This window comes from Callospermophilus lateralis, chromosome 4 (assembly GCF_048772815.1).
Source record: "Callospermophilus lateralis isolate mCalLat2 chromosome 4, mCalLat2.hap1, whole genome shotgun sequence".
In the NCBI taxonomy this organism is placed as follows: domain Eukaryota; kingdom Metazoa; phylum Chordata; class Mammalia; order Rodentia; family Sciuridae; genus Callospermophilus; species Callospermophilus lateralis.
In genome coordinates this window covers 43,882,834-43,909,075 of record NC_135308.1, presented here as the reverse complement: position 1 = coordinate 43,909,075, position 26,242 = coordinate 43,882,834, and the positions used below count along the sequence as shown (strand labels likewise).

The 26,242-nt window shown below is 35.1% G+C and overlaps 1 protein-coding gene across 4 annotated transcripts in view; it reads right to left on the bottom strand.

Moving 5' to 3' along the window:
* Dlc1 (DLC1 Rho GTPase activating protein) overlaps positions 1-26,030 on the bottom strand; it is a 387,704-nt gene extending 361,674 nt beyond the window's left edge. For 2 of the 4 annotated variants that reach the window (XM_076853767.1, XM_076853770.1), the window contains exons 1-2: positions 25,109-25,408; positions 9,920-11,058 (exon numbers count right to left, since the gene is read on the bottom strand). In XM_076853767.1, the coding sequence (XP_076709882.1) occupies positions 9,920-10,933 (1,014 nt within the window). In that variant the 5' untranslated portion in view covers positions 10,934-11,058; positions 25,109-25,408. Of the gene's footprint in view, positions 1-9,919; positions 11,059-25,108; positions 25,409-25,846 lie in introns of those variants that run through there. The other 2 variants (XM_076853769.1, XM_076853768.1) reach the window with 2 other exon arrangements.
* Between the last annotated feature and the right edge of the window lie 212 nt (positions 26,031-26,242).

The following is a 26,242-nucleotide window of genomic DNA, read 5'->3' as shown; positions in this document are numbered from 1 at the left end:
CATTTATGATGTACCAAAGCACATTCTACTGTCATGTATAACTAATTAGAATGAATGAAAAAGATGATACACCATGATTAAATAGGATTTATATCACACAAAAAAAAAATAAATAAATTTTATATCCATAAAAAAAAAAAATCATGAGATAGTTTGCTCTATAGTACTTAAAAGTGCCTGTATACATAATAACTTTTGCAAAGTGTTTGCTTATTTTATTTTTTCCTAAGATTTAAGTCTGTGTATTAAAAAATGAAACTGAATCTCTCAAGTATTATTGAAATAGCACCCCAAATTTCCTTCTCTGGATTCACACATATACAAAATCTAAAGTGCATACTTTAAAGTTCAGCTTGGGCACCCAGGGAAGCCTTTTCTCACCTCCCCTTTAGGGGACCTGTTCCTAACTCTGTCTCCAGAAATCTCAATACTTTCTACCTTGAATTATATTGAACCATGATAATACTAATACTGGTATTTCATTCTGATATTTCAAAACCTAATATTACATAATATTCTAATATTCATTACTATGATTACCAAGGGTAGTTTAGCTTAATATTCAAGTGAGTTACCTGTGTGTGATATTGCTTTTACTAATGAGTAAGCTCTAGGTCAGGCTACACACACGATACTTACTAAAATGTAAGTAGTAAATGTTAGGTGCACCACACCTAACAAAGTGCATGGGGGAAAAAAGGTACTTAAGAAATGCTTTCTTAGTTAATGAATGCATATTGGAGACTGTACTGTGTAATGATAAAATTAGATAGCAAAGGTATCCATATGGGCTGACTTATTTCCTAAATTTCTCTCATATTTTGTCAGTCGGCCCCCAGAATTATTCCTGACAGTTCAGTTTACTCTCACATTTATAACTAGAATAATTTACTAAAACAAAAATTATCACTTCTACTAATAACAGAAAGAACCATATGGTGTTTACTATATGCCAGGCATTGTTTGAATTATATATATTTCTGAATGCATTTGATCTTTTTAACAACACAGAGAGAAATCCCATCATGCAGGTGAAAAAACTGAGACACAGAAAGATTAAGTAAGATACAAATCACAAAATTATAAACCAGTGAAGCAGGCAGTTTGGTATCGGAGCCCACTGGTTTAATCACTGGGTTCTCCACACAGCTCTCTAAGGCAAGGAAGCTGTGGAAGCTTACCCTGAGCCATGCAGCACTCCAGAAATTTCCAGCTGCACAAGATATGTGCTGGCTGGATCTATATGCTGTCAATATAGATTCCACTAGAATTTAACTTATAATCAGAGATAATAACTTTGCTTTATTCAGTTATTGGACTGTCACATCCTCATCTCAAACCTGGGTTGAAAAATTTAGATTATTCTACTTCTGGACTTTGTAGATGTCGAATCACATTTTCTGTCGTATTTAATGTTCACAACAACTCTGTGAAGTACAGATCATTGTTTCCATTTTCCAGAGACATGTGCAGCTCACATAGGCTAAACAACATCCCCCAATTTGGGTTGGACTCTTTCCCTTCATCGCAGTTAACTTTCTTGGCAAGAAAATCCAGTTCAGACCAAGCTATTCATTTTCTAGACCAAATAGTGATGCTTTTTCAACATTTTTTAAAACCTCTGGGTTAATTTTTAATGTACATAAAAAGAAGAAAACCCTTTTGAAGTTTCATTGGCTCAAGAAAAAGAATCCAAAAATTGAAGAACTTCATTAATCACTAGTTTTATTCCTAGACCAGGGTAGAAATAGAACTGAAAAAAAAAAAAAAAAGAGTAGAAGTGTGTTTTCTTATTTGCTTATATTTCCTTTGAAAACTGTGAGGTTATCTCAAAAATAGCACTATAATTTTCTTTACAGTTAGAAAATTATCTGTGGAATAGAGATCTTGTTGGCAGCAAAGGATAAGTATGTTATTTCTGAGAACATGAGCCAGAAAACGAACAGATCCTGTTGGCACCATTGTGTCTGGTACCCAGATAACTGGGGCAGGGCTCTCTTATGGAGGTTATGCAAGTTATTCCAACTTTTGTGGATATTGGCATTTCTTAGAGGGAGGCAGCCAAAAGCTATGGCAGTTTCATTGGTATTAAAAGATTAATAAATTGGTCTTGGTTTCTAGTAACAGAAATCCATGAAGAAGAAACTAAATCAGTTTCATGATTATGATAGACTGTAATGTGCAGCTGGCTCAGAAATAACCATTCATTATGTAAAGTAATATCATAAAAGTGTTTTAATTTTTGCTTCAATAAATGCTCATGTTAAGTTAATATAAACTTATTAATATGAACTTGTTAATAACTAATGTAAATTTGCAATTTTGGTTCAAGTCACTAATTGGATCAGAGGCTCATCACACATCATAACTACTTTTTAAAAAAATAATATCTGGAACAGGAAATATTCAGATCTAATTACTTTCATCCAGTATACATACACACACATTAGTATACACACACACACATACACACACAAACACACAGAAAGATTAAGATACAAAAATATGAATACACACACATATGTGCATGTATGTGTGTGTGTATTCATATTTTTGCCTTCAAGGTATCTGGTAGGAAATCTCCCTATTTTATGTACTATTCTTGATAGAAATTAAGAAATTTACTATTATCTGACACATTTAAAAAAATAAATAACAACAATAACAAAAAAACAACAGTAACAAATAACCCAATCAACAAATGGGCCAAGGACCTGAACAGACACTTCTCAGAAGAGAATATACAATTAATCAACAAATATATGAAAAAATGCTCATCATCTCTAGTAATTAGAGAAATGCAAATCAAAACTACTCTAAGATATCATCTCACTCCAGTCAGAATGGCAGCTATTATGAAAACAAACAACAATAAGTGTTGGCAAGGATGTAGGGAAAAAGGCACACTCATACATTGCTGGTGGGACTGAAAATTGGGGCAGCTAATATGGAAAGCAGTATGGAGATTCCTTGGAAATCTGGGAATGGAACCACCATTTGACCCAGCTATTGCTCTCCTCAGTTTATACCCCAAAGACTTAAAAACAGCATACTACAGGGACACAGCCACATCAATGTTTATTTTGATCTCTTACTCCTGTCACTTCTTCTCCATTCCATCCCTAACTTCCTCAAAGTGATATTAACCAGAAAAACTACAGAATTTCTGAACAAGTGCCCTTCTAACATTTTTGATTATGCACTTCCCTCAGTGAGCATGCATATTTCACTTATTTATAAACTATAGTGCATACACGTTTGTGCTAATATATCATATGTGTTATAAAACATACAAGTTTAAAGGACAAAATAAATGCTAACAGATATTCTAATATTTTTCTTCTTTATACCTAACATTGCTCACTCCTTTCTGGAGACAAACTGACCATAACCTAAATAGTTTTTTACTCACAGATTGCCATATAATTAATTAGTTGTTCTGTGGCAAATAGTGGTAATAATTTTAAACTGGAGGGTTGACTTAGAGATCTAGATGTTACATGGTTCCTTTTCCCCCTCTTCTTCTCTCATATCCGGTTTTAGCATGGAACTTGGAGAACAAAAAGTAGATTATGGTATGAAGTGTGGGATATCTGGTCAAAGATTTTGGATGCATGACTTAATTTCTTTGGAATCTTTATAATGTTGGGCTCTTGATATTTGGTATTGTTTTCTGAACAATAAGTGCTTTACCATGGTAAGGTCATTCATTCATTCAAGAATTTATGGAAAGGTCCTACATATTGAGCTGGACACTACAGAAAGGAGACTGAATAACTGTCCTCGGGGAGCTTACATTTTAATTATCAATAGTGGAATAAAATGAATTCCAACAAATTTGTTGTTAATTATACATTGGAATTAAAAATGGAATAGATGTATTGTATAAGGAATAAGTCCTCCATGAATATATAGAGAAAAAAATCAACTAATTTGATTGAGGAAATTGGGGAAAGTTGTGTTCCCCCCAAAGAGAAAACATTTGGGGATCTTGAAATGTTAGTTTATCAGGGCTCCATCTTCTGTATAATAGAGACACAGCCAATGAAAACCAGTTCTAGACATCATAGAACCTGATGTAAAATGACAGCAATTATTTACCTTTGTCTTCTTACTAAACTTCTGCTGGAGATCACTAAATCATTGTGTTGCAATTGATTGGATTTCAGTCTGCTCAACATCCATGTTTTATCTAAGACTGATACACTGTTTTTCTTGGATGGGGGGCTCCTGGGGATTGAACTCAGGGGCACTCAACCATTGAGCCACATCTACAGCCATATTTTGTATTTTATTTAGAGACAATCTCTCACTGAGTTGCTTAGTGCCTCGCTAATTTGCTGAGGCTGGCTTTGAACTCCTGATCCTCCTGCCTCTGCCTCCTGAGCTGCTGGGATTACAGGTGTGCACCGCAGTGACCAGCTGAAGACTGATAGATATTCTTCCCTTGCAATTGACCAATGCTTCTTTTAGTATACTATTTTAGCCTGCCCATCTTTCTCTGTCTCTTTCTCTCTCTCTCTCTCTCTCCTTCATTGTCACTAGTCTTCCTTGAGTTCCAGCCTTTCATGTTAGTCAAACAGAAGCCTCATTTGATATTCCAGGGGGATTTAAGCAACTGTATGCTTCACAACATAAACACCTTGACTGTCTAACTGATGGTAGTGCAGCACATACATAGAACAGAACCTGGGATATCGAAAATGATCAATATTTATTATTCTCTGATCACTAGGCACTATATCTTGTGTTTTTCTTCATCAAATAATCATCGTTGCATTTCTAGTTAGTTTTACTAGAATTATATTTGAGATGAGGCAAAATATCTGAGTCCCAAGTATATGCAAATATGTTTTTGGCTTTCTAGTTGTTTACAAAGCAAAAACCAGTTTCTGTGGCATGAAGTCATTTGACAGTTTTGTGTGGCCTAAAGAGCATACATCATGTTGCTTACAAAGCCACTAGCTTCACCTGGGACACAGCTCAGCTAAAAATATGTGGGTGAAGTGTCATCATAGGAACATGTCATCTGTCTATGCCCAGTTATCTACCTAGTAACAATTTTGATTCATTATATCAAAACCTTAACCTAGTAAAATAGAACTGAAAAGCAAGAGGATTTAAGAAAGGCAATCTGCTCAACAGACCTGTCTTGAAAGCTTCAAAAGACCTGTCTAAATGAATTCATACTATTATGAATTCACCTAGAAAGCTATATGTTCTGCATGCCATTCATTCCTTCTTTTTCAACTGTTATAACTTAATCACAGACTATCATCCTTCTCCTAGTCCTTGCTTTTATTCAACATATCTCGTGACATTACGTTGTACCATGGCTGGGCTATCTTTTTTGGTTTTTGTTTCTTGGGCAAAATTTCCTTCTCTTTTATATTCTTCCAGCCAGCCAATAGTTTGACTTATTCCATTGTTGGGGTATTGTTTACTATCTTTTATATCACTTATGGGTCAATATCAACCTTTCCTTGGGACAAAGGTCCCATATAGGCATTCAGGGGTCAAAGAGAATGCCATTTCAGGAATGGGTGTGCTTTTACCAAATATAGGCATATTTTTAAAGATAGGGTAAGAAGAAAATATGTGAGTTTTATTTGTCTTGGTTAATTAACATCTTGCATTTTCCAGAAACTTAATATAAAATATGTACACTGCACTATTTTGCTCCTAGATGGTTATCCTATAAGAAATAGTGTAGCACTTGGTCAATGTCACTTTAATATGTAAAATAGATTCCTAACACAGAAAGATATATTGCAGTGTGAAATTAAAGTATCAAGTATTTCAAATACCAAGTATTTACAAAGAATATAACAGAACATATATTGTAACCTATTTATTTATTTCATAACATGACAGGGTACATTAGTATATATGTATGTTAAGGGTTTTTCCTCAATATGTTTGTGAGTTATCCCTTAACATAAATATTCTTATTTTATGATAATAGAGTTTTTAGCAGACACATTCTCTCCCATAATGCAGACTTCAATTCTAAGCCCTCTTGTTGCTAGGTATAGCCAAATAATTCAGTTCTAGTTCATGCAATCTGAGAGATAAAGAAGTGTGCATCTCCCTGTATCCCCTACCACACTGGCCTGAATATGACTGAAGTCTCTAGACAGGAGTGAGTTTGGATCAATATTGGTCCAGAACTGCTTATAGCTAAGTACTATGTGTATGTGAGAAAACCAGGTTGTTTAAGCTACTGTTATGCTAGCTTTGAATGATAATAGTCAAGACTACAGATTCACTAATACTAGGGTAATAAAATAAGATAATAAAATTAGTCTAGATTTTTATTGGAATGTAGAATTCAGTGTCTTTTCAAAGTTCATATTTTTGCAAAATCTTTTCAGGTTTATTTTTTCTTTGTAATATGGTTTATTCCTTGTCTTATGTGAGCAAATAAAACATTTTATAAGTTTATATAATTATTATGGTTATTCAAAAATTTGGAGAATATTTAAATAGCCCTTACAGAAGACTGAATTTTGGACTCTCTTTAATTTGTGAACCACCATCAATGACAAATATACTAGTTCTTAAAAAAAAAAAAATCTAACCTCAAGTCTTTCCCTGCGTATTTTCCATCTTCACATCTCTTTTGGTTTAAAGAGACCACTTCTTAGACTGTCTCCCTCCTCCACACATCTTTGGAATCTGTTTCTGAGAATTGCTTTTAACCAGCTGTCTCACCCCAGGGATTCAGCCAAGGCCCTATGACCACTCATCATCTGCCCGACCTCAGGGCTCATTCACTAATGTCTGCTTTCAACCCATTTGTTTTCCTTTGCTTTTAGTAGCTTCAGTTTCATGACCCATTTCATCATCTTTAAGGAAATTATTAGCTCAAAATGTCAATCCTTAGATATACTATAGATGCAGTTTTCTACAATTGAGACTTCTAATATGTAAGTGAGTGTGTGTGTGTGTGTGTGTGTGTGTGTATGGGTGTGTGTGTGTATCCTGGATGGTCAGAAATATTATTGGACATCAAGCAAAAATAAATTGTGCAAAACAATGAATGCCTGTCAAGATGTATGGATTTCAAGGAATGATAACGTTTATCTAAAACCCAATGATTTCTCTAGAGAACTATTTTAATACATTCTGGGTGATTGCTTTTATAAGCTCTCCTATAGTTTTTTGGTTTTGATTTTTTCTTCAAGTCTTAGAATCTTGATTATATCCTGTTATGGTTTGGATGTGAGATGTCCCTCTAAAGTTCCTGTTATTGCAGGAATATTCAGAAATGAAATAATTAGATTAGGAGAGCTGTGTCCTAATTAGTTCATCCTAGTTTGCATGGATGGGGTGTGGCTTGAGAAGGCGGGTCACTGGGGGTGTGCCCAGGAGCTGAGCAGATTTCTCCTCATTGGGTCCTTCCCCGTTGCCTCACTGTGGGCTCAGAGCAATGGAGCTAGCCATCTGTGGCCTGAAACCTTTGAAATCATGAGCCAGAAATAATCTTTCTTTCCTCTAAGTTTTTATTGTTCTTGTCAGGTATTTTAATTAGCGCAATGAAAAGCTGACTAAAATTCATCCTGACAAATCCACATTCAGAAATACAGTGAAGAATCTGATTCACTCACATGACCATCAGAAAATGAGCTGATTCAAGTTCTCTGACTAAAACTATATCACTTTATGCTATAAATAACTTTTCCAAGCTCTCATTTTAAAGTTATTGCTATAGCTGACAAAGTAAATACATGTATACATACACACACATTATATCACTTTTTATAAAAATTGCGTAGGGTAAAAAGTGAGAATTTCTGCTTTCTACCTTTTTAATTCTACTCATTCAAAGTGATTGCTGTTAATTTTGTGCACATTTAGCTGAGATTTTTCATATTCTTACTCAGTCGTATAGAAAGGTTTATTCTCCTGTCTATACCTCTATCGATTTCTATATGTACATTTTTCATATAAGGTTTGGACTGCCACTGCTTATTTCCAGATACACTATGTCATGAGCATCTTTCAAAATTAGTGCATGTGAATCTCACTTCATCTTTCTATACAACAGATAAACAATAGCATTCCATACTATAGACGAATAACAAGTTTATTGATGGAAATGTAGGCTACTTTCTTTTGTTTTCAGGAACATGCAATACAACGATGAACATTATTTTATGAATATGTTGTTATTTCTTTAGTAAGATTTGAAAATGGCGAATTGCCAATTTAAAGGTATTTTTACACTCATTCAAAATGAATAAAGCAAAAATTCCTACGCATTTTTGTTCTAAGGACTTCTTCCATAACCATATTTTTCTAGAGTAAATTTTGAACCTGAATTTTTACATTTAATCTGTTCAATACAAGCCCACCCCAAACTGGTTGTAGAGTCATAGTACATATTCCACCAGATAATGTCACAAAGCTTTGGAATAACAAAATGCTTAATATAGATTATTTAAGTTAGAATTTGTGAATGAGATATGATTGCAGCTCTCAAAATACAATGAAGCTACAGGGACATGTCCAAGAGTAAATCCTTTCCAGCATTCTTAGTATTGATATAAATGTCCAAATGGTGAGCACATGTTTAGGGAATGTTTAATGTTTATGTCGGCAGTTGGGCAGGATTTGTCTTATTTTAGGGGGGCTATGTCATAGGTCAGCTGAGACTTTCTTATGTCATTATTGCATTCCCTCCAACAGAATTGATAGGATATATGGAAATTTCTGAAAAAGTGGCCCAAGCATTCCAATCATAACAACTTTATGGAACATTAACATTTTAATACAATTATGTAAGGAAGGGAGAGATGGCCAGCAGCACAGAATACTCTGTTGGCACATGGTTCGAACACACCAATTTTTGCTGTAAAGTCTTTGCTTTCAATTAAACGAGCTCATGACACATTACTGATCTAGTTTGTTAGCTAAACCACAGTTTATGGAAACCAGATTTTTAACCACAGAGACAGTTGGGGAAGTTTTTTTTTTTTTTCTTCATTGTAGGTAGATAGCCCCCATTAAAAAGAACTAAGAACATTAGTTTTGTGTTTGGTAGAATTGCAACTATAGATTAAGATTATATCAACAGAAGGGTAAGAAAGCATATTTTCATTATTATACAAAGTGTCTGATCTGCAGGGTCTCAATGCCAGTTGGTAGGTGGGATGTATAGGAGAAGTTGTATTTGGACTTACATCAGGAATGGACAACCCACACTGTCTAAAGAATATTGGAGAAATCCTGAAGTTTTGGCTAAGAGTTCACTAGCTAAACCACAAATCAATGTAGCGATACCTCAGTGTTTGCTTCTCTCACTTGGAAGCTTCCTAAGGGATCTAGGCATTGGCTTTTTTGATGTTTTAAAATTGTGGCAAGAAATAGAAATCATGATGCATCTACTGCTGGTGAATATGCCAGGGTATCATTTAAATAGTGTCAGACATTGGGTGGGAGGAGTGATTGTTTATTGCCTTTGAACACGTAAAGTGGTGACTTATACCACTCTTTCTATGATAAAATATACTTTTGAAGGGAAAAAGAAAGAGGTCTAAATAAAGGATTCTACATTTAAAAAAAAAATCACAACTTCCTTTCTAAAAGGAAGGCCTTCAACTGCAGAATTAGGAGCTAGGTGATAACTATTCAGTTCCAACTAGAGAAAAGATGTCAAATTATATCTTTAACACAATTTCAAAATAAAATATCCAAGAGACATCATAGATATTATTAATGAAATTGAAAGATAATTGTATTTTAATTTGTACATATTTTGATGGTTTCACCAAGTGGATAGTCTTTAAGTTAAATAGCTGCATTATAGGGCAAAAGAAATGCCTGCAAAGCTTTTTAATAAAGCAAAATAACAAGTGATAAAAATGGGGATATTTAAAAAATTTCAAAAGCCGGATACTCTGCGCATGTGTCTTACCTTTCTCTTGCGAAGTCTGACTTGGCTCTCTGTGGACTCCTGGGTGGTCAGAGAGTCCCTCACATGTAAACACTGCATGCCATCTTCCATGTTGACCTTTGGAGGACTTTTGTTTTGATGTTCTGAGAAACCGCTCTTCTCCAGGTCGATTTCAGCTGACATTCCACTGGGGCAGGAAGGAGGCTGCAGAATGCAGCTTCCAAAATCTGCTTTTAATAATGGCAGTCCTCTGTCTGTGCAAGGAGTAGCCAAGAACTCATCCTGTCTGACGTCCAGGGTATTTCTTTCAGGTTCATCTTTCGTGAAGTCAGGTTTCCTTCGTTGTTGGGCAATTACGGCAGAATTCAGCAATTGCTTCTCAGGCACAACATCTTTCACATTCAGAGAATCAAGCGTAATTACGTTGGGTACATCCTTTGTTTCATTTAAGCTTATATCACTACAAAGCTCCAGGCTTCTTACAGTATCAGCAACTTTATTTCCCCCGCAATCTTCTACCAAATCAGCTTCCCCAGCCATATCCCAGGAGTTATAAGAATCTTGGTTACTTTCCATGATAGGCAGTGTCTTTACTAAGGAGCCTGCTCCTTCGACATTATGTTGGTCTGATATTTTATGCCCTGGGGTAGTTAAAATCTGTTTATCATCCACAAGGTATAGATCAGAATCGGTATCCTCATCAGAAACATGCACAAGTGTTTCTGTGCTGGCTTCCAGAGAAAGAAACTGATCTTTACTTTCATGACTGTCATTTTCATCCACCTCCTTTGAAATGTGACCCATTGGCCTCCCAGGAAAATCTCTCAGCTCTGGTCCGTGGCAGCAGTCTGGGAGTGAAGCACACTTCTCTTTGCGGCCCACATTGAGGGTTGCATCTTTTTCCATACTTGCCTGCAAGCTGTCGGCCACTAGTCCATGATGACATACTCTGTTGCAATCATCCGAACTAAAAGGCTGTGCCACCCGCTGGGCCACATGTTCTTCCCAGCTTCTCTTTCTGATAGCTGCAGACATGTCATCGTCGTTTAACGACAGACAGAGAGCTGCGTCCCATAGGAGGCTCAAGGAGATGGAACTTGATGAAAGATTATTTCAAATTCATGGATCAAAGAACAGAGTGAATTTTGTCATTTTGCCACCTATTAAAAAATTAAAAAAAAACACGCAGTTACAGATACATTTCTAGTGTCAAACTATATCTTGGGTTAAAAAAAAAGGTACTAATCTGTGTTATGAAGACAGAAGTAAAAAATCTTTTAAAGCTTCTGTCTCCTAGCTTTAAAGGTTTATTTCTTTAAGCAGCAGGCTAATAATAGAAGAAAATTCTATATCTCTGGTCAAAAATCATCAGCAATAATTTTAAAACCAGTGTGGCTGGTCCATTAATGAATAAAGATATAAATTACCAAACACTTAAAACTCCATTAAGAAAATATTTGGTTCTTATTTTTAAGCCTATTGATGTGGTGAATAACATTAGGCTTAAAAATAAGAACCAAATATTTTCTTAATGGAGTTTTCGATGTTCATAGCAGCACAATTCACAATAGCAAGACTGTGAAACCAACCTAGATGCCCTTCAATAGATGAATGGATAAGAAAATGTGGCATTTATACACAATGGAGTATTACTCTGCATTAAAAAATGACAAAATCATAGAATTTGCAGGGAAATGGATGGCATTAGAGCAGATTATGCTAAGTGAAGCTAGCCAATCCCTTAAAAACAAATGCCAAATGTCTTCTTTGATATAAGGAGAGTAACTAAGAACAGAGTAGGGGCGAAGAGCATGAGAAGAAGATTAACATTAAACAGGGATGAGAGGTGGGAGGGAAAGGGAGAGAGAAGGAAAACTGCATGTAAATGGAAGGAGACCCTCAGGGGTATACAAAATTACATAAAAAGTGAGGGGAAAGGGAAAAAATATAAGGGGGAGAAATGAATTACAGTAGATGGGGTAGAGAGAGAAGAGGGGAGGGGAGGGGGGAGGGGGGATAGTAGAGGATAGGAAAGGCAGCAGAATACAACAGACACTAGTATGGCAATATGTAAATCAATGGATGTGTAACTGATGTGATTCTGCAATCTGTATACGGGGTAAAAATGGGAGTTCATATCCCACTTGAATCAAAGTGTGAAATATGATATATCAAGAACTATGTAATGTTTTGAACAACCAACAGTAAAAATTAATAAAAAAGAAAATATTTGGATTGAAATACTTGAGAAAAATCACCAGAAGAAACTCATTTCTCTAGCTCATGTGCTCCTTTAATTCATTTTTGTGAACCCAAGTTGTTAAAGAAATTCATTTGTTGTTTGGTTTAAATTGCAGCAAAAGCTATTGGGGAACTACCATGCAAAACTTGAGTTGAAGAGATAGCATGTGTAATGTATTAGTGTGTGAAAGAATTAATACCGACCCCAAATGGCCAGGATGTATTTACTCCAGGGAATGACTAAGAAATATAGAATAATCCAGTTTGGCTCATATTAACACACAGTTCATGGGTAAGAAAGCACAACATATACAATTTACAGCATTTTAGGACATATACATCTGTTCGTGCATCGTTTTACTGCTAACACCAGCTAGCAAGCTAGTAACACTGAAGCTTCAATAAATTGTCCAAAGTATACACCTAGGAAGTAAGTCCATATTCAAATTAAGTACTGGTTCTAAGGTCCAGGCTCAGATAGCCAATAAAATTCATTGTCTCCATGTAGTTTGGAGAATCTACTTCATCCCTTCTCCTTATGTATCTTTAGTATGTATAAACTTTCCATACCTCTCAGGAATTCAAGTGAACCAGAAAGGAGATATGAGTATGATAAAACAATTAAGACAATCTTCAGAAACTCGAATCTCATTCTCTTTGGGTATCTAAGGAGTTTGGCTTGTGTACTTCAGTTAGAATTTGGCCATAAAAATTTAAATGAACAAGAAAATCATGTGTAAGATGAGTTCAGAATAAAAACACTTTCCAGGTATTCATCCTTTTGCCTTGAATTAGTCAAATCCTTTTGAATGAGGAAGTAAACGCAACCTTATAAATTGAGCAACCCAAATATTATTCCACAATGAAACCAAATAACTGGACTGTAAATGAAAAATCCCAAAGAGCAGACACTTAGTTTTTATTTTGCACAAGAACTGTCAGCACATAACATGGATTGGCTTATCGATTTCACGCATAAACAAGATTAACTGCTGTGCTAGTTTGGGGACATTTCAGTGTATTGAAATGGATTCTGACTCCCCATCAAAAATCTCAAGTTATTCTGACCCAGCAGATGCCCCAAAGGCAAATATTCCCATGTTATAAAGACTGGTGAAGTTAAGGAATGTACTAGAATGTTGGTACCCTGGCTTGACCAAATATCTTTTTGGATACTATTTAATTCCCCTAAAGGTCTGTGGCCATCTTTGAAAATGGCCAGCATTCACATTTTCCATGTTGGCATTCATTTTGCACTCAAAAGAAAATATAAAGTCTCTGAATTCCATGCATAAGTCATTATAGTGTGGGAGGCTACGGAAAGTGGAAAAAACGCATAGATGCAAGCCAGAAAATTTCTGCTTTCATGGGCAAATTTGGGTTGTAATAGGGCGGTTCTGTTTTAGATGCTTTCTTTTCTTTATTTTTATCCAGTGTAGAAAGAGCAAGCCAACTTAAGAAATGCCAAGTGGTATTACTGTGTCATTCCTAAGCCACATTTACATTTAAGTTGGGCCTGAATTCTGGTTTGATTTCTTTTACAAACGAGAAATATAATTTTCCATAGAGAAAAGAATACACAACAATTTTGCCCTTAAAAATCTTAAAATAATTGCTAACATAATCCACTCAAGTTTGATAAGTGGTATTTCTATCACATCAAAGTAAGATATAATAACAAGTTCTAAAAGACTCTAACTACAGAGATAGAGATTGTAACTTAGATAGATTCAACACAGTTTTAATCCTGATCTCATTTCTGACTTAGGTTCTTTGGACAATTCCAAGTCATTCTTATGAATGTATACCTTTTTAATTTTAAGGCAAAAATATTTCATAATTATGATTATGTTTGTCATCATTATATTTTGAAACACCCATTCCTTATCTTGTGATTGTTTCATCTCTACAACTTCTCCTGTTCAGATTTGCTATTTAAATGTTGATTTTAAAGTTCATTTAAATCTACTTCTGTGGTTTAAAGCCTGAAAAAAGCATTAGTACATAGAAAGTGAGATTATTTGCAATTGCATCTGAGCATACTGGTGTCATTTTCTAAATCATCTGAATTTATTAAAATCTGTCCTGTAAGAGAGAGAAGTCAGTAAAAAACATGACTTTCCTTATGGGATTCCCCATCAGGCTGCCTTATTTAAAATTGTATTTCAAATTACTGACTCTTTATTTTGCACATTTATATTACATTTCTTTTCTAATCCTTTTTGTGCATTTTCATTTAAAATGAGCTCAGCTGCTGAGGATTTGGATGGAGGATCTGGAAAAGTGTAGGTCATTCCAGGGTGTTGATTTTATGAAGTGAATTTCCATGGGGATTTTTCACTTCTGAAACACATGTGCTCAAACACCACTGTATTAATATTACGAGAGTCTGTATGCACTTCTAGTTGTGCAATGACTCTGAAAAATGTCTGCAAAACGTCCAAGTTGCTTTCTGTGACGTTAATGCATAGGATATTTGGACACAAAGCAGTTACAAATTTTTCTTTGGTTTAATTTTGTAACACCACTCCTCAACGTAAGCACTCCATGGCATATAGTATATATTCTAAAATCAAACAAAATTTAATGTTATTGTATCTAACAATGATAATCGAAGACCTTCTAGTTCGAGAATCATTGACCGGACCAACACGTGCTATTTAATGATCATGTTCTACTTTGCACTTGCTTCAGAAATAAACATTCACCTTATAATTCAGCTTGCCAATTAAAAGGACAGCTGATAATAACTGTGCTTGATGATTCTATATCCTGTGAGAACAAGTCTCAAAGTAAAGCCCCAGAAGCTGAAAGTGTAGTAATACAGAAGTGACCATAGTCATATCATAATCTCTATTGAACTCGTGTTTACTTAATGCCTACTATGTGGAAGATGCTCTGCTAAACATCAGAAATATAAACCTAAACAATCTATCTAGTCTATCTTTTGTATTGGAGCTTACAATATTGTGTGAGAAACTATGTAAACAAAAATAAAATGTTCTAATAATGGCCACAATAGGTGTACAAATGCCATGAAAAGTTGAATCTAGGCGGTCATCAATTTCTTGCCCTCCTTCTCTTTCTTAGTCCATTAGTCACCTTGGAGGGGAGCCACATTTCTCAGTAGCATTTCAGAGAAAAGTGAGAGAAATTTTTCAAAAAAAAATTCAGAAAATATCCCATAATTAATGATCCAAGTCTTCAGACCGAAGAAAACAAATGGAATATGAAGTAGTAATGGAACCATCCTGGTGAAATTTCAGAATGTAGGAGGCAAGTTAATGATCCCTAATGGTATCAGACAGAGAATGAGAAATTATATTTTAGGACTTGGGAATGATAATGGTATTGCATTTTTTAGAAGTAACAGTGGAAATAAGATGACAAGCAAATATGCCTTAACAACTCGGATGGGAATTTGTTCCTACCTTAATATTATGTGAAAAATCACTTTAAAAAAACCCTTTATTCTCAAAAGCTACTGGATAGTTCTCTATAAAAGATATCACTTAGATAAAGAAAGAAGGAAAGAAAGAAAGAGAAAGATGAATATGTCAGCTATATGTGATAGCTACACTGAGAAGAACTTTATAGTCTAGCCAGACAATTTGGATGGAAGAATTTGTAATAGTTACACAGGAAACTACAAGAATCAATTATTAACTCTAGGAGGACCAGTTTTATTAGAAGAGCGGGGGAACAGGAATAGGAAAGACAGTGGAGTGACTCTAACATGATTTTCCTATGTACTCCACAGTGAATCTTCACATCACGTACATGCACAAAACTGGAATCCTAATTAGAATAAGACATACTTATGTTTGCATAAATATGTCAAATAAATAGTACTATTGTATATAACAAGAACAAAGTAAAGAAAAAAAAAAGAAGAGCGATGCAATCATATGCCACTACCTGGCTAAGCTGTGAATTTTTTTTATGTAGTCAAAATAAAAAATAGTAAATACTAATTTAACTGAAAATTATGAAGCAACTATTTTTGAGTCTGGGGTCTGTGAGAGGTAGGGTTAAGGATGATGAGAGGAATAGGTGTAGAGAGCTAAACCCTCATCTTCTATAGTAGGAAATTAAGAGATAATATCTAAAGTGGAAAAACTATTACATTACCATCACATTATTTAGAAATATGGAGGTAAATGTCAGAAGAAATAGCTAAAAATAATCTACAATCTGATTTTTTAAAATCCAAAATACTACTGCAGATTCTCTACAATATATCTGAAGTGTCCAAACTTTCTCTTTTGCCCCTTCCCCACTCCCTACAGCACTCCCTCCTGATTACACAAATTGCAACCCCACATCTTCAGCAACTTAAAGTACCATTTTAGATCTTTATCTTGGGCCATCAATGTCAATACAGTGCTGCATGAAATTCTGAGGTGACTTCTTTTAGGGATTCCTTTCCTTCCACAATCCTCCTGGGAATTCCTCAAATTCAGGACAGTTATTCTTGGTAATCATCTTAGTCCTGGTCTTACTGAAATGTTATCTGAATAGAAGTTTAACATTCATAAAATAACATGTAAATAGCATTCAATAGGCAAATAAATAGGAAAAGAGGAATTCTCCATTGCAGCATTCCTAAACTTTTCTTGGATACCTCACTTGTAGTACTTGGGAAAATGGCAACTTTTAAATTCATCTTCTCAAAAGTGGGTGCCTTGATTTGTCTTTTGGGAATATATATATATATATATATATATATATATATATATATATACACACACACACACACTATATATACTATATATGCGTATGCATACACAGAAAAATATGCACACACATTTACATAAATATACCCATATAATATGTATGTATATATGAATATACCTGCACATGTGCATGCACATAATATGCGTATATATACATATATACAACACACACATAATATAGAAGTATAAATGAACACATGATTGATTCCTGACTGTATATACTGTATATACATATATTTATATATATACTTGTGTGTATATCTCTCTCTCTCTCTATATATATATATATATACACACAAATACAATAAATGAATATGTGATTAATTCCTAGGCTATTTTTAGATACCATCACCCAGTCTTCCATATTTAATAGATGGGAAAAGGAAGATATAACAGTATTGTTACCTTCCTTTTCTTACTTTTTTCCTTAGAAAGTTAGAGTTTATTCTGGTTTCACTTAGAGATTTTGTTCGTTTACCCATCTCATGTTAAATTTCTAGGTTATATTCTGTTTCTACTGTTGCTTAAAGCGCGCGCACACACACACACACACACACACACACACAGGAGTGGCCACAGAACATGTACTCAGTCCCTGTGAAAAAGCAGAGAAGATACAAGGAGAATAATCGCCTTTCCCTTAAATGTAGATTACACTTCCTAAAATGTACTTTTGCAAGAAAAGAATGCATCTGAACCAAAAGGATAACACCTCAAAGCTTTGTTACTACATGGTCTGCGTCATGTTGGTGGGATGGAGACACTGGGAATATGAATATCTTCTCGAAGTTTTAAATTTTGATGTGTCTTAGCTACTCTCAGGACGTCAGTCTTGTACATACTATATGACCATGAACATTTATTGGAGTGAATTAGACAACTAGGATAGACAATCAACAATCTAGAACAGACATGAGTTTAGCTTAATACAGTTCATCAAATGTGGGGTGAACTAATGTCCAAGTGACCCCTCATCACATATCAGTTGTGCAGGCCCAAATGATGTTCCTTTTTTCTTGATGAAACTGTCAAAAAACCAATTATCCAGCAAACTAGATTGTGCCCATTGGGTCACTTGCTCACTGCCACCCAACTCAACAACAAAATGAAGAGAAATGCTTTTCACTGACAACTAAAGAATCAAGATGCTCATGTCCAGGCAGAAGGCTCAGTGGAGATAAGAATTTTTTTAAATTTCCTTTATGAGCAAAACCGAAAAATGTTGAACACTTTAAAAAAGCATTTCTATGAGTTTAGTCAAGACAGCCAACTTTTATTAAGAGATAATTAGTGCTCTTTCTTTGAAATATTTACATTACGTAATCCACATTAGAGGAAGATAGAATTAAGTTGTGGGGAAAATTTTTAATAATACAATGCAAGAATTTATCTCCTAAGAGTCTATGCAGATGTTCTTTCTTTAGCAGCAATCTGTCCCTTAATCCCTCACTAAATCATTCTCCATTTACTTTTATATTCTTTGTCTAATGCTGGAATTTACTCATTATACTTCATTAGTTCTCAATGGAAAACATAAAAACTCCTGTTGAATTTTTTTATTAGTAAACTGCTCAATGGAGATTGAAATACTACATATGAAATAGATTCCTTGTCTTTAAGCTGTCTGGAAGTCACAGAAATGTTAACAGATTACAATATAAACCTTGTAAAATGAGCCAAGTAGAATAAGTAAGATATCACTTTTTCTGAGAGGCCCATTCAAGTTCCCAACACTTTTGGTTTTCAGAATAAAAATGAAGAAAGTAGGCACAGAAATTAAAAATATTCTTTTAATGTTAGTCTATTTTTTTTTTTTATATCTCAGAGCTTTTATGGAACTTGGAAAACTTTTTCTCATTCTTTGCTCTCAGAATAGAGTTACTCCAGAATCAGGCAAATTTGAAAATTAACCCTTGCCCTCTACTAGAAGTCTGCTCATCAGAAAAGAGTAGGGTGTTTCAAAATTGGAAGCTATTATTTCAGTGGTGCCCTATTTTTACCTCCAGGTTCCTGAGCAGTATCTAATTTTCTTGAAGGGAGGAGTCCAAATCCTGGCAGGGCTTGACTTACCACCCACTTTATAGCTCAGGGCAGTCAGTCATGGAGAATCTCTTAAGGTTTTCTTAAGCCACCCACGAGAAATCTGAGGAAATCTTGGAACATTCATGGTATTTTTTCTGCTATCACTAAGACCTTTCTGGGGATATGTGGTTTACAGGAGGTCCTTGATTTAAAACAATCATGAGAGATAGTATTTTCTCACAGATGCAGCAATTTCCCGATACCTGTGTTTTTTTTTTTTTTTGGGGGGGGGTCTCTATTTTTTAATCTTTCAAAAGCATAAAGCCTTTTCAATGGTGTTCCACCCTATAAGTTCAGAGCACCTGTGGCGTTTAGTACCACACTGTGGCTTAGATGAGTTATGCAAAGCAATTCATTAATGAATCATCACTTTGCAGTATCTCTTCTCTGTAGAATCCCTTATCACCAAGGAAAAGTATTGCCTTTTCTGTAACTTTTTTTCAGTTGGAATTTTTCATGCAACAAGAAATAGCTTAGAGTTAAATTTGGTGCTAAAAGTCTGATGCCTCCCCCACCCCTTTTTTGGATGGCAAAGTAATATGATTGAAATGTGATGTCCCCTCATTATAAAAAGATATTTCTGTGCAAAAAGGGATGTGGGTTATAATGCTTTATCATCACCATAGTGAGTTGTGGCTTTGCTTAAGTGGTCACTTTATTTTTAGCTTTGCTATCATTTCTAAGAACACTCCAACAGTAGACCTAGTAATCACTAAGTGTAAATAGAGATAACAGCTACATGAACACAGGTGCTCAAATAGCAAGGTGACAACGGGGGACTGAGGTTTTAGTCGTTACATAAGCTCAGTTTTTACTGAAGTCAAGAAGAAGAAAATTGTTGGAGTCTTAACCAATTCCATTATTCAGTATCCTTTTAGGGGTCGATGCCTCTGATATAGCTTTCATCTTACTTATGCTTAATATCCATAATTTTACTTCATTTTATTTTCTACCTATATACAGTTGCACTTGATTTTATCACTGCTTGCTTTCTATATGGACTCATGTAACTTTTCTTCTTTTTTTTTTAAATATGTTTTTTTGGTTGTTGATGGACCTTTATTTTGTTCATTTATTTGTATGTGGTGCTGAGAATCTAACCCAGTGCCTCACACATGCGAGGCAAGCACTCTACCACTGAGCCACATCCCCAGCCCTGGAATTATGTAACTTTTCATTTAAAACGATTTGTAGAAGCTCATGCTTCTGGTTCTTAAGCAATATTAAGGGAATCAGAAACTTTTCATGATAATGCTAATAGTAAAAGCAGAAAAAATTTCCATTTATTAAGCATGTGTAATGGATCAGGTACTGTGTCTGGTGTGTTACTTTTACTATCTCCTTTAGTAGTATACAAAATACGCATAAATAAGAAGAAATGTTTGCAGGACTAAGTAAACAGCTTAATATCAAATAACTTTCACTGGGCAGGGATTATTATCTCCTTATTTTGTAAAGGCAAGATATTGTTAAAGAATCCTTTTTTTTCCCCCTGATGCTGCGTTATTTGCCTAAATTCTATGTGACTTCGTTTTAATCACATCTATAATGGAAATATTGAAAAGTTGCTGAGGGGAAATAAGAACAATGAACTAACATAATCATAATGAGATAATAACACGCACAGAGTATTTAGTTTAAGGCACATTGCAAGTACCCATGGAGGCTTGGTGCCTCTCTGGGTGGCTGCTGCTGCTGATGGTGGTGGTGGTGATGGTGATGGTGATGGTGTTGATGGTGGAGATGATGATAACGATGATGATAGAGATGATGAGAAGGACTCCATAAACTTTTGACTGATCTTGGGTGCAGAATTCATGGCTGAGTATGAGCTAAATTTAACTCTTGCCTTTATTTCAGTATATAGGTGTGATCAGACCAAAAAGTAAAATGCAATGATTCAAGGACTCAAATGGCATAGAGTCAAAGCCAGCACTCTGAGCCTGCCCAGGACTTTTCTGGTGAACCACTTTGTTTAAATTGTGGAAAAATCACTAGTGCTCTGTTCTCTCTACTCTCATGTAACTTTTCATTTCAAAAAGCTATTTCTGGAAGCCCATGCTCCTGGTTCTTAATTAACTTGAAATGTCATCTTACAAGAGTGATGCTAACCTCTGACCTCAGCCTTTGATGTCTTTTGCCAACCACTTATTTCTCTTCCCCTTTAACAATTATTATTCTATCATTAATAGGATATCTGGAGAAACTCTCACAGATTAACACTTTTCAATCCTTATTATCTTTTGCCTTCCTTTCTCTTTTCCTCCCATTCATTCTACAAGCATTTATTGACAAGTGGTATTGACAATTCCTAACATGCTAGATATTTTGCTAACTGCTGGGGGAAACAAAAGGAAGCCCTAATTAAATCTCTAAACTTGCTCTTTGATCTTTCTAATTTCCTTTAATAGGACTGATTTTTCTTTGAATTGTTTGAACTGTATTACTAAAATATTGTATTACTGCAGTCCAATACAAAAGCAAACTTCACACATACAAACAGCTACAATTGTCTCTTCCTTTCATCTCTCAATGAACAAATTCATATGCACTAAGTGAATTGTTGCCTTTCAGATTTTTTGCATCTGAGTTCCTGTTTAATCCTCTCAAGTCCACTTACATATACTCTATAATCCTTTGATCAAAATGAACAATTTCTCCTTAAACTCAATTTCAAAGTTTACATCTCATATTTTTATTATTTAACTTCCTTAAAAATGAAGGCCAGGGCTAAGGTTGTGGCTCAGTGGTAGAGCACTCGCCTACCATGTGTGAGGTACTGGGTTTGAGCCTCAGCACCAAATAAAGATAAATAAATAAAGGTATTGTCCATCCACAACTAAGAAAATTTTTTAAAAAGTTTAAAAAAGTGAAGGCCATATATTTCTCAAAATTCTAAGCTAGCAAATATCAACACATAACCACAGAAATAAATTCTACATCACACTAAAGCCAATCAAGAATAGTGCTTCTCCATAAACCTGTTTGACTTAAATTGTGCTGAATTTTATTAGATCTGTTCTCCTGTACAATTATTGACATTTCTCTATTTTGAAAATAAAATTCCTGCCCCAGGTCTGGGTCATATTCCATTTGACCCTGTGTTATTCCATGATAGTTTCTAAAGAGTTGATCTAATTGTAAGACAATGCAGTCACAGTTCATTCATTTTGCAAGAAGAAACAAATAAAAAATACATAAATTTTAATTGCCCATTTAGACTTAAAGCCATGGGACCTAACCCTCTATAAATAAGATTAAACTATTCCTTAAGAATTTGTAGCAAGGTGTAAGGTAAGGATAGGTTTGGCAAAATGTAGACAAATTCCTTTTATTAAATTGTAATCTTCTTAAGAAAAAAAAAGAAATGATGAGCTCCCTTACTAGTAATTGTGCTGTGAATTATAGATTTCTGCTGACTGCATTTACTCCTCATTTCGTAAACACAGAGTGTGGTGACTCTGGAGGTGTTGAATAGTGTATCTTTTAGGTGGTATTAATATCAGGAAAGTCAATTTGGTTCATGAAAATGAACCAAACCAAACCTAACCAAGAAATATTACCCCAGTGTCATAACACACATTCTCTCCAAAGAAAGGTCATCTGTTAGAAATGGAATATACTAGTTTTATGAGACAGGCTCTTGCTTGGAAAGTACAGTGCTTCAGTCCTACACAGCAGTGTATATTGTCAGATATGATATATGATACAGATGACCCAGCCAACTCTCCCATTTTACACTGCACTGGTGAGACATTCATTTATATACTGTAAAAAAAGTCTGTATTCTGTAACTGAAGGACTTTGTAGAAGGCTTAGTGTAGATATATGAACCAAAGGATTGGAAGCAATCTGTAGAAATGAAGGTGAAATAAACTGGGATTAGTTGGTCTAGAAATGTACATTTATGTTTTCATAGTCCATTTGAACTTTTTACATTTCCATTGAAGAAAAAGCACATAGAACTAAAAATAGGCTGAAGCAATAGAAATTTAGGTTAGATTAAAAAAAAAAAAAAAAAGACTGGGTACATTAAATTAATTCTTAAACCAATTCCAAAGGAGGAATTGTAAAGTTCCTTCTGAAAATCACTGGTTGGGATAGTTTTTTTTTAATGATTTCATTTGAATACAAGAATGTGAAGTAGACAAACTCTTTTCTAGACCTGTTTTTAACGAAATGCTAGTTTTAAATTAATATAATCGTTAGCATATGAATGATTTTCTTGAATAAGCATGAAACATAAATAGTCACAAAACAATTTACTCCTCTAAAGTGTTTTTTGAAGCCAATAAATCTTTTTAAGAAAACATTTGCATTTGAATAAACTATATGATTTAATAAATTTGATTCTTTTTTTAAAATCATGTTTTTTCTTCATTAGTCACATTGGTATAGCTTTAAATCTTTGTGTTTCTTCATTAGAAACTCTAGTTTTCTTTCTGCAAAGTAATCTTCCAGTGGACATGGTCATACTTCGTTATGCATAATTATTATTTGAGAGCAACACATTGCGGAATGAAGTTGTCAAAATGACGAATCAAGGCACTGTGGTAGTACTGTCATCACTTCTTTGAGCTAGCAGTATGACCTTGGACAGGTCACCTTTGAATGCCATTCCTCAGCTTCCTCGTTGACAAATTCAAGAGAATATTGAGAAGTTGTCAATTCTTATGCTCTTTCCTTCTCTGATGTTCTATTTAAGAATTTTATTGTCATACTATAAATAAGTCAGAATTTCTTCCCTTCCTCCCTTCCTTCCTCCCTTTTCCCCTTCCTTCCTTTCCTCCTGCCCTCCTCCTCTCCCTCTTTATTTCTCTTTCCCTCCCTCCCTCCCTCCCTCCTTCTTTTCTTCCTTCCTTTCCTCCCTTTCTTTTCATGGAGCTGGGGATGGAACCCGGACCTCATACATGGTAGGAAAGTACTCTACCACTGAGCCACACCCCCAGTCTACAGAATTTCATTTTTAACATTTAAAAAATAAATGCTGTTTCTCATATTTTAATTTTATCATAACTTGAATTGTTAGTGAACAACTGAAAGTCATCCGTGTATTCTTAATTTCTGATCCAACTGTCAAAACTTCCCTCCTTTACTATGTTTTCTCATGCATCTTATACATTTGGACATTCATGTGAATAGTATTCCCTTTACATACCATTTTATATTATTTGCAAAAGATAATCATTTTTATTCTGAGTATTCAGGAATATAACAGTATGTTATTTATTATAAACCCATGCTACTTTAATCCTTACTAAATTTCTTTACTCATAGAATACACATTTAAATGTGAAGACATATTAGAGATTAGAAGGCATAACAGAAGACATATTTTATTCTAGTGGAAATGTAATTTTAGATTATACTATGTATGGACATATGATCAGTTTTTGTGTGATTTTACTGATTTTGGCTACTTTGAAATAGGAGTGTCATTGTCATTGAGATTTACTTCAGTTATTCAAAACAGTCACACAAAATATGATCTAAGGAGTGAATGAAGGAAATTTAATATGAATTAAATCCACTTCTGATGTTTACATTTCCCAAACTCATATTAAATATAGTTAGGACAGACGTGGTATCTGAAATTTCAAGTTGACCTCTTTAAAAACATGAAATCTTTAGGATGTACCATAGCAGCTTGTGGCTGAAACTGGCTTGGGGAAATAGTGAAGAATCCAGCCTTCACAGTGTTAATTGTGACACAAAAAAATTCTTTGGGCGCTCATGATTAAGAAAAAGTCACTCTAGTGCTATCTACCCTTTCCTTTGGCAAAAGAAGGGACAATTCATTTACACCTCACCCTTAATGTGTGAAGAGATGGATTTGTTTCATACTCTGCCATGTGGTAGAAAAACAGTCCTTATAGCTCTATTAATAAATAGGAATAAGAAGGAATGGAAACAAAGTGTGACTTTATAGAGGAAAAGAGGAAAATCTGTATGGAGTCTATTTTAGAAATGACATTTGGCTAAAAAACGACTTGACTCACAGTTTTCTACTTACTAAACATTTTCCACTCCTGGAACCAGGGCTTAGCTCTGAAACCTAGGAAATCACCAACTCTGCACAAGATGCTAACACTTCTCTCCCTCTGGCTTCTTCAAAGATTACCTCTAAGCATAGACAATCTGAGCTTCTTACCTAGACAGGAGGAGACGCAAAGCCAGGGCATGACACCGTCCAGAGCAGTCCGTCCCGTTAGCTTCTCCAAAATATCAGTCCACATTTCGTGGTTGAGATCATGGCTCTATTCTAGGCAGTTGTACGCAGTGTGTGATTCTAACAAAAACACCCTCCGCAGCTGGAGGGAGCCTCCGCTGAAGCCGGATCCTGTCAAGGCGTTCCTAGTGACTTCTGTCTACTAAATTCAGACTGATGTTTTGCGAAAGGGGCCTCCACCACCAGGCCCAGATTGCCTGGAAAGTATTTCCTGCCTCTGAGAAGTGTGCATGTGAGAGAGGCTGCACGAAGCAGAGGGGAGGGGTGGAGAGAGGGCAGGGCGCCTGGGCTTTTTAGGAGTTCTGAGTTTTCACAGAACTGAAGTGAGTTTGTCAAAGCTCTTGAGGTGATTAGCTAGAGAGTCATAAGGTCCTAAAGCACTTTCTATCCCACACTTGGGAGAAAAAGGAAAAGCAAAAAAAAAAAAAAAAAAAACAGAGAGAGAGAGAGAAAACATAGTTTTACCCCCATCGATAGTCTCTCCACTATATTAAATATATAGACACAGCTTCATCAAAAGACATTTGCCAGGGCTCATTTCTAAAGATCTTTCAAGAGAGCAAGATGAATTGAGAGCTTTTAATAGTCACTCTTCTGAATTTTACCCCCACCACATGCTTTTAAAAATATTACTTAAAATTTAAAATGCTGCAGCCTTACATTTTGTACCTGAGAAAATCTGTAAGTCGAATCCCAAGAATCCAGTAAATGGAATGTTTTCTTCAGGTCCTCTCTGATCCCAAGAATTCTTCACAGAATAAAGTAGTTTGTGTCACAGCACATGGAGCATTACCTCCAGTCGGAATCCTCCAGTTACACAAACCCAGGGCTGGGAAAGCAGAAGACAGACTCCATCTTGATCATATTAGAGTCTTGCTGACATTAAACACTTGCAACTGCTTCCATCTAGCATGACACAGTCCCTGAATCACAGCTCTAAAGCGGCGCACAGTATCTGCATCCTTTGTCCGACACAAATTTTGTGAACTATCATCTGTTTATCTTTTCTGCTTTCTTGTGCCTCCACTGAATGACTTCCTCCTAGCTGCTCCAGGC